Here is a 9,887-nt window from a genome sequence, read left to right on the forward strand (position 1 = left end):
GTGGTTAAGTCCAGCTTCTTTCACCTTAGGCAGCTGGCAAAGGTTAAACCTCTTCTTTCACAAAAGCACTTTGAAATAGTAATCCATGCCTTCATCACGTCCCGGCTGGATTACTGTAACGCACTTTATTTTGGAGTCAGCCAGTCTTCCCTCGCACGTCTCCAGTTGGTTCAGAACGCCACTGCTCGGCTACTAACTGGAGCATGTAAGAGAGAACACATTACGCCCATTCTGGCCTCCCTCCACTGGCTGCCCGTGCACTTTAGAATTCATTTTAAGATTCTTTTATTTGTTTTTAAATCTTTAAATGGTCTCGCCCCGCCATACCTCTCTGAGCTGCTTCATCCCTATGCTCCTGCTCGGTGCCTCAGGTCAGCTGATCAGCTGCTCCTGGATGTACCAAGGTCTAAGCGGAAGTTCAGAGGGGATAGAGACTTTTCTGTGGCGGCCCCCAGATTGTGGAATGATTTACCTGTCCACATTAGACTGGCTCCCTCACTGTCCGTTTTTAAAACTAGTCTTAAAACCCATTTTTACTCCTTGGCTTTTAACCCAGCATGAGACTCTGCTCTTGTTTTACTGTTTTATTGTTTTTATTGTTTGTCTTATGTTTTTATTTTTTGTACAGCACTTTGTTTCAGCTGTGGTTGTTTTTAAAGTGCTCTATAAATAAAGTTGAGTTGAGTTGAGTTGAGTATTTCTGTAATAATGGCAGTAAGCTACTAGAACATCATAGTTAGTGTGAAGAACAGTAACACTAATAACTGTGTACCAGATAATATCTATGTTGATTTAGAACACAATTTACTTGAACTCATGTCTATAACACACGGTCTCAAAGCATGCTGGGAAAACTCCACCCACCTACCCCCAATACACTACAATAGTGTTTGTTCAATAACAGTACACAATTAACTATTGTATGGCATGAAATGATGGAAAAGACCTTGGCAGAACACAAGTAAAATGAATTGATTAAGGGGATTACAAACATCTACAAACTTGAACATGGATAAACCTGGGTAATTTGAATATTTGAGGGTGAGGATCAAATACCCATGCTTTCAACAGTCCTTGAAGAACTCTTTGTTCCAAAAAGGGTTCTTTGGATCAAAAATGTTCTTACTGGAACCTTTAGTGTTACAAAGAACCCTTGAAAAAACCCTTTCTTCAAAAATGAGTTTTTCAGAAGCAAATGGTTCTGGATAGAACCTCGGCCCTTCAAGAAGAACCCTTTTGGAACCCTTATTTCTAAGAGTGTAGTTTCACAACGTTTTAATATTTCAATGCTGCTATCAAGCATTGGGGTCCCCTATGGATGAGTTCGTATCCTATTCAACAGCTCTGCAAACACATTACTACATACGATGTGCTACCAACCCCCAAGAACCTAAAACTGTGGGTAAATGAGGACCCATCATGCCCATTGTGTTTAGGTACGGCAACCTTAAAGCATATTTTGTCAGGCTGTAAAGTTAGCTTGTCACAAGACCAATATACATGGCGACATAACCAGGTGTTGAAATGTTTAGCTGCAGGCATCGAAGGGAAACTAAGACAGGTGAATTCAGAAGGTGTTAAGAATAGGAGTTTAGCAATTCAGTTTGTCCGTGAGGGAGAGAAATACAGAAGGGATAAGTTAGTGAGGAGGCAAGGGTGTGGCCGCCTAGAAAGTGCTTGTGATTGGGAAATGCAAGTAGATTTAGGGGGAAAGCTTGTTGTTCCCCAGGAAATAGTTTGTACCAAGCAGAGGCCTGACATAGTGTTGTGGTCAGTGAGTCAACGGATAGTTTATTTCATTGAGCTGACAGTTCCTTGGGAAGACTCAGTGGAAGAAGCCTATGAAAGAATAAAGCTTAGATATGCAGACTTAGGAGCAGAAGCTGAGCAGCGAGGATGGAAAACTAGGATTTGTCCAGTGGAAGTGGGGTGTAGGGGATTCATAGCAAGATCAGCTGTCTCACTCCTGGGGAAACTCGGAGTGCGGGGACAGTTTGAGAAAGACAGTGAAGGAAATGTCAGATGAAGCAGTTAGATGTAGCCAATGGATCTGGAAGCGAAGAAATAATGTCAATTGGGGGCCAGCAGGGGGAACTACTAAGCAGGATGCATAACTCCTTGAGATCAGGTGGAGAGATCCACTTCCTTTCAGGAGGAAATCCAGGAAGAGGAAGGTTATTTAAGTGTGGGAGTGGCCTATTTAAATCCCTTTTGTTTGAGACCATGCTGCAAGGTGAGTGTGTTTGCTGATTCTGTAAGTTTATTTATCTCCTTTAACTTTAGCTTATATTGTAGTTATGCTATGTAGCGTGTGAAATAGAGTATGGTGAATGTGCTAGGAAAGGTAGTATCAGCACTGCTTCTACCTGGAGCTTGCATGTACGAAGCCTGGGTTTGGTTGAAGGTGGCAGTGCTGTTTGGGCTGAGAAAGCCATGTGTAAGTAAGGTAAAGGAGGTTATTGGGTTGGTGCGGGGAGCAGTGAGACCTGGCATTAGGGGAGTGTCTCTGGGATGCCAGAGATCACTGTCTAGCCCGATGACCCCAAAGACATGTTAGTTATCATTGCTCACTGGTCTGTATAGTTAAGCCTTGCCATAATAGCTTATCATAGGGCTTAGGAGGTTATTCACTGAGTGCTGATCCTTTCTCTAGAGCACAAACTTCTTGTGTTTATTTGAATTCAGAACTAGCCCAGCTAGTGACTGCTGTGAATAGGGCAGCTGACAACAAGGGAAAGACCATGTGACCGCTTGGAAAGACAGCTGACAGGAGGGAAAAGACCCCAAAGGTGCTGGCATGGGCTAGCAACCCATGGTAGCAGTGGTGAGGCCTAGCAGCCTTACTACAACCAAAATTAGCTACAGCCAACATAGGAAAAATACCCCAAGAGTCAGCGAGAGCAGGGGTGGAAGATGACTCACAGGTGGATTACACGGTAACAGACATTGGAACGGACACGACTATGCATTGGATCTGTGACTCAGTGAAGGATAGGGGCACGGACCTATCCACCAGGGCTAGAATTAGCAGCACTCAGGGCAAGGCGAGCGCATCTGTAGAGGATAAAAGTAGCACAGTTGAGAACAAGATGCTTCAGGTTTGTCCTTGTGGCTGGCAGAAAGTAACATCAGTAAAAGGCCTCAGAACTCATCAGGGAAAGAAGAAGTGTGTGGCAAAGAAAGGGCAGAGTAGCCGCATTGATCAGTACTTCCTAAGAAGTCAGTCGAGTCAGTCGGATGAAGTCCAGCGGCAGGTAGAAAACCACAGTTCGCAGGATATCAGTAACGCTGCCACTGAGGAGGAGGAGGAGGGGGTAGTAAGAGAGGATGCAGGTGACACTGAGGCCAGTGTGCCAGTCAGAGAGAGAACCATGGAGCAAAAGGTTAGAGTTAGATGGCCTAGGGCAAATGACAGTAAAGAATGGGAGATAGTTAATAGAGATTTGTCAGTAATCTTAAGTAGGCTTAGAGGAAATGCAATAGAAAGATTAGAAAAAATGGGAGATATAATTTACTCATATGATGTAGAGAGGTTTGGGGTGCATGAGAGAAAGAGGAGTGAGAGGGTACAGTCAGGTAAGTCTAGGCGGCAATGAGAAATAGAGAAGTTAGTCAAGGAAAGGAGACAGTTAAGAAAGCAGTGGAAAAAGGCTACAGAAGAAAGGGAGGGAATTAAGGTGTTGCAAGAGGAGTTGAGAAGCAGGCTAGCAGTTCTTAGAAGGGCAGAGCATCTCAGGAAAAAGAGGAGGAAGAAGGAACATGTAAGAACAGGTTTTTTCAGGGACCCTTTTAAGTTTGTTAAAGGATTGTTCAGCCAGGAAAAGGGAGGGCAGCTCAAAGCAGAATGACTAGACGTTGAAGAATATTTGAGAAATACATATTCAGATTTAGAGAAGAATAGGATAGTAGGTTTCCCACCTGATATCCCTCCATTAGGAGGGATAGAACATGAGATGGATGTCAGGCCACCTAGGTGGAAGGAAGTTCAGGAGGTGGTCAGGCGTGCAAAGGCTTCTTCGGCCCCAGGGCCTAATGGAGTCCCCTACCGGGTTTATAAAAGTGCGCCTGATATCCTTAAATGTTTGTGGAAACAGCTAAGAATAGTTTGGGAGAAACAAATTATACCAAGAGCATGGCGTAGGGCAGGGGGTGTCCTCATTCCTAAGGAGAAGGAGTCTGTGAACCTTAGCCAGTTCTGGATGATTTCTCTCTTGAATGTGGAGGGGAAGATTTTCTTTAGTGTAGTTGCGCAGAGATTAGCTAGCTACTTAGAAAGGAATAGCTTAATAGATACCATGGTGCAGAAGGCAGCAATACCAGGTTTTTCAGGGTGTTTAGAGTATACTAGCATGATCTGGCACCAGATTCAGGCAGCGAAGATTAACAAAAGGGACCTGTATGTAATGTTTTTAGATCTTGCAAATGCGTTTGGTTCAGTACCACATAGCCTCATTTGGAGTGTGTTTGACTATTTCAGAGTGCCACAGGTAGTTGTCAACTTAGTGCAAGCATACTTTCAGGATATTAGGTTGTGTCTAAGTACGGCAGGTTTCACAACAGGTTGGCAGAGGCTAGAAATAGGCATCATGGCAGGGTGTACAATTTCTCCATTAGCATTTACTATGGCAATGGAAGTAATCATCAGGGCTTCTAAGTGGGTGGTAGGTGGGGAGAGACGGCAGAACGGGTTGTATCTTCCACCAGTTAGGGCTTACATGGATGACATGACACTGGTGACCACAACAATGCCATGTACAAAGAGGCTACTAGAGAAGGTAAATAAGAACCTCAAGTGGGCCAGCATGAAGATCAAGCCTAGTAAATCTAGAAGCATCTCGATACGTAGAGGGAAGTTAAGTGATAGGAAGTTTGTCATAGATGATGAGGAAATCCCAACAATTAGGGAAAAGTCAGTAAAGAGCTTAGGTAGGTGGTACAATGTGGAGTTGAATGATGAGGAACAGGTGGTGAAATTTAGAAAAGATGTGGCAGAAGGATTGGATAGAATAGATAAATCAGAACTTCCAGGAAAGTTGAAGTTGTGGTGTTTGCAATTTGGGCTATATCCTAGGTTAATGTGGCCATTGTCAATTTATGAAATTCCAATATCCGTTGTGGAGAGAATTGAAAGGTCGGTTAGCTCCTATATTAGGTTAGTAACAGCTTGATGCGCTATTACGGACAGAGACAGCAGAGCGCACAGGATCTCCGGTTTACAAGGAACTTTTTTCACCGTTTTATTGGAAAAACAACGCTATAAAAAGATGTCGAAGAAATTGTTTTCCGCGGTGGAAGTGCTGGAACTCCTGGAGAGGGACTCCGAGAGCACACACTGCATAAATGATTCCTCATCTGAAGATGAAGACCTGGTTCATCCCAACAACCCACAGGACAGCGGTGAATCTGATTACTGTCCTCCATCATCGGAAAGGTATGGAATGTCTTATAAATGTTGTATTCATAGATTTATTCTTGTCCAATTTTCAATCTATCTAGAGCTAGCAGCTTTGTCAGGGCAAAATTTTGGCTTAGGGTGTGATGATATGAAATACAGTGTGTGTGTGTGTGTGTGTGTGTGTGTGTGTGTGTGTGTGTGTGTGTGTGTGAGTGCGGGGGTAGTGTAACTGTGAGTTCAGTGTAGTGATGGCTTGTGAAAAGATGTTTGTGTGTGGGTGTGTATGTGTGTTGACTTACCCAGCACAATGTGTGTTTATTTTTACCACGTTTCTTGCTTTTGTGCTCACATGTAATTGCAATTTCAGCAGGTCACTGAATGAATATCCTTGTTTTTCTTTCACATTTGGGTTTACAGTGATGAGGATGAGGATTATGAGCCACCCCTTGCCAGTGACCCAGGACCATCATCGTCAACTCAGCAAACAAAAGCTGGTAGACGGTCGGCTCCAGGTGTGTTACAACCCCCGAAGTTCACACCTCAGCCAGGCCCAACACCTCAGCCAGGCCCAGCAGCCCCCCCCCCACCACCACTCAGCGGAAGAGAGGATGCTCCACTCCTCCAGCTAAAAAGGCGCCAGGGAAAAGGAGGTCGACAATTACGGAGAGTGAGGAGGAGGACAGGTCTCATACCAGAGAGGAGGAGGACACCGAGCCCGACCCTCTCAGATTCATGCCGGCCAGGACACCTGGACCAACATTTGACACCACCACAGCATAGTCACCCATCAACCTGTTCAAGCTTTTTTTCACTGGCTCTGTTGTTAGAACAGTAATTGACAACACAAATGCCAACGCAGTCAAAAGGAAACAAGCGGGGATGCATTTCAAGTGGGAAGTGCTCACGGTGAAGGATTTCTATATATTTTTGGCAATAATCATTTTCACTGGGCTTGTGACAGTCCACCACAGGGCTGATTACTGGAGGAAGAAATGGCCATACAACTTCCCCTTCCCCAGTGACAAGATGTCCTGGGACCGCTTTGAAGCAATTTTGTGGTCACTTCACCTCAGTAATCCCCAAGAAGATGAAGAAAATAATAAAAAAAAGAACACTGCTGAGTACGACCGACTTTTCAAACTAAAGCCCCTGTACACGGAGATGGTGAACGCCTGCAAGGCCCATTTCCAGCCATACAAAACTTTGTCCATTGATGAGCGGATGGTCGTCAGCAAAGCCAGGAGCAGTATGAAACAGTATATGAAGTTACAAGCCCACAAAGTTGGGGTACAAACTCTTTGTCCTGGCGGATGCATCTATTGGCTACACAGTGAGTCTCCCACAGGCCACGGTTTGAGTTATTCTGCCATTATGGACCTTCTACATTTTCCTCTCCTCGGCAGCGGCTACATATTATACACAGACAATTTTTACACGAGCCCCACTCTCTTCACGGATCTGTCCCAAAAGAACTTTGGCTGTTGTGGGACCATAAGGACCAATCGCATTGGCTTCCCTAAGACTGAGACCAACAGTCTGCCCAAAAAGGCTGAGAGGGGGGACATGCGATGGATCAGGAGTGGCAAACTCCTCTTTGTGAAGTGGAGGGACACGAGAGAGGTGACCATGTGCTCCACAGTGCATCCAGCCTACAGCGGACAGGTGGTAAGGAGAAAAGTGAAGGAGGCAGGTGTTTGGAAAACCAAGTCCATTCCTGTTCCAGATTGCATTGTGGACTATAATAAGAACATGGGTTGTGTTGATTTGTCTGATGCGCTCATAGGATTTTACAGTGTCCACCACAAAACAATGAAGTGGTACAAGACTTTTTTTTACCACTTTGTTGACATTGCTGTTGTCAACAGCTACTTGTTGCACAAGGAGCTGTTCAAAATCAGACAGGACCCCACCCAAACAAAGCCCCTCACCCACAAGACCTTCAGGGAGGTGTTGGCTAAGGAGATGCTAGAGTTTGCTGAAAGGTCAGCAGCCACCTCACCACTCCCACCTCGCACCACTTGCATGCCTGTCTTCTATGACAGTGAGGACACAAGAGCCAGGAAGCACTGCAAGAGGTGTCACGACACTGGAACACCCAAGGTGAAAACAGCAGTTTATTGCAGGAGGTGTAAGGTTCCTCTCTGCCTCTCCTCTAAGAGGAGCTGCTTCCAGCTCTGGCATGATGGACAGTGAATTCCTGGTGGTCATGTAAATAAGTGGAAAACAGTTTAAATAGTTGATTCATTTTCGTATGTGTATATACATTTTGTATTTTTATTATAGAAAGTTTTGGTTTGCATTTTTACAGTAATATTTTTACAGGAGAATAGTGTAAATAGTTGTTAGTTTTATGTGTGTTTCCACAGTTTGCATTTTTATAGAAAAGTTTATTGGGGTTTTTTTTGGTTTTACCTGTGTTTTTATTGTTACAAACATTTTTTATAGTTTGATAACAATAAATCTGGTCCATCTGGATTCAATATTCAGTTGCTTTGTGTGGTCAATTTTTGGAATGGGAAATATATAGAGGTCTGGTTGAATTTAAAAAAAAAATGCCCAAAACTGTTGTATTTCGATGTATTGAACACCATTTGTGATATACAAATGGAATATATAATTTTTACAAGAAATAACAAGGCAAAATAGTAAACAACAGTATACACCTTACACATACAAGGAAAATATATTGCCAAATTAAGTTGGCAACATACGTGCACAGGAGTCGTTGCAAGCCTGCTGAGATCCTAGAACTACAGTACGGTGTTCTGCAATCCTCACCCTAGCTGCCTGAGAATGCCTCTGAAAGTATATAAACACACCTGATTAATGGTGACATCACAAGACATTTTAGCCCACAAAAAGTGTACATTTACATTTTTTTTAATACATCTAGGAAACAGTGGTGGAGGTATTCAGATCCTTTACTTACTACTGACTCCATGGGTCATCACTGCCATTTACACTGACTATGGATAAATACCTCATACAACCACTTTTTTTTTTTTTTTTTTAAAATCCAAACTATCCGTTTAAGTAAAACTACTAGTACCGCACTATGAAAATATTTCACGGCAGGTAAAACTCACATTTGATGATATATCACTGTCACAAGAAGGGAATGTATTTTTTTAAAAATGGAATCTGAAATGCTTATTATAATGTAAATATACAAAATTATCCCAAACAATGCTGCTACGCCCCCCCCCCCCCCCCAAAAAAAGTCCCTCTGTTTCACCGAATTAAGATCAAGAAACTTAACTGTTAGCTGCCTCCTTAATGCATGAAAATACACTTAATTCAAAATCATAAGAAACAAAAAAAAAAAAAACACACAAACAAACAAAAATCATCACAACAGTATTTGTTAGTTTTTCCACTGTTCCAAAACAAGTCCTCAAAAGAATCCACAAGGGAAAATCCAAAGCCAGCTCAGGGAAGTTGGTGCAATAATAGCTCTCAATCTCTAGCCATCTCTCCTCTAAATCGCTCTGTGAATCTAATAAATCTTGCAAAACAGCAGACAAGTTCATTATGCTGGAGGCCTGTATTTGTAGCTTCACCTGAGCGCCAAACAAAAATTAATACTACACCGAATACTATTAATATATAAAAACATTACAGTAAAACAGTGATTAAGACAAATGATTTTACAATATGAAAACAACTTGATATCCAGTGACATAGTTTATAGCATTAACAATCTAACAGTGTAACATTTACATTGTACCATTAAATTAGTGAATTTTTACTCTGGACTGTGTGTTATCAACTCTTTAATAGCATTTATAATATTGAATGAATGAAAAGTTTTGTTTCTTAAAAAGAGGAATGACAGGTAATCCCTAATGTAGAGTTGATTTATGGTGAAGTATGATATGGTATAAGATCACCCAGAGGATGCATTTTAACTCCATGTAAACTTTACTAAAGTTATTCTTAAGACTCCAGTTTTAATAATGTCTATTTTTTTTCTATGTGAGAGCTTAGTTCTCTCTTGGCAAAAACAAATATTTGTTTAAGGGCAACCATGTTAAGTTATCGTTAATTTAAAAAAGAAAGTTTTGGTTTCAGTGTGGATAAGCTCACAGAGACAAAAGGGCTCAGATTTAGTGGCGTGCAATTTATTTGCACAAACTATTTGCATTTTCATTCGGGGTAAACATACTGTATTAGTTTTAATTAGATGTACCTAATAAACTGAAAAGTGAGTGTAGGGTGTTTTTTTGCATTAAGTCACAAAATCAGGCAGGGCTGCTGATCCAACGTCACTCTGTCATTAATAAGATGCATGAATGCCAAGGTCACATACTGTATATAACTGGCTACTTCCCTGCTCTCGGCTCTCTCCCCCTCTTTGGAGAAATTTGACAATATGACTCTACTTGCGTTGTTTGCCTTGCTTGACTCCATTTGCGTCCTCACTACAATGTATAATCCAGTATCCAGCTTCACCTCTCCACCCCCATCTGCAGCCAAAGTGTGCACACTTCAG

At 42.3% G+C, this 9,887-nt stretch overlaps 1 protein-coding gene across 1 annotated transcript; it reads left to right on the plus strand.

The window, feature by feature from the left end:
• The first annotated feature begins 6,274 nt into the window (after positions 1 to 6,274).
• On the plus strand, positions 6,275 to 7,588 carry LOC126401618 (piggyBac transposable element-derived protein 4-like). Its single transcript, XM_050062953.1, has one exon. The coding sequence runs from the start codon at positions 6,275 to 6,277 to the stop codon at positions 7,586 to 7,588; it is 1,314 nt and encodes a 437-aa protein (XP_049918910.1).
• Positions 7,589 to 9,887: the final 2,299 nt, after the last annotated feature.

The sequence above is a fragment of the Epinephelus moara genome, chromosome 2 (assembly GCF_006386435.1).
Source record: "Epinephelus moara isolate mb chromosome 2, YSFRI_EMoa_1.0, whole genome shotgun sequence".
In the NCBI taxonomy this organism is placed as follows: Eukaryota; Metazoa; Chordata; class Actinopteri; order Perciformes; family Serranidae; genus Epinephelus; species Epinephelus moara.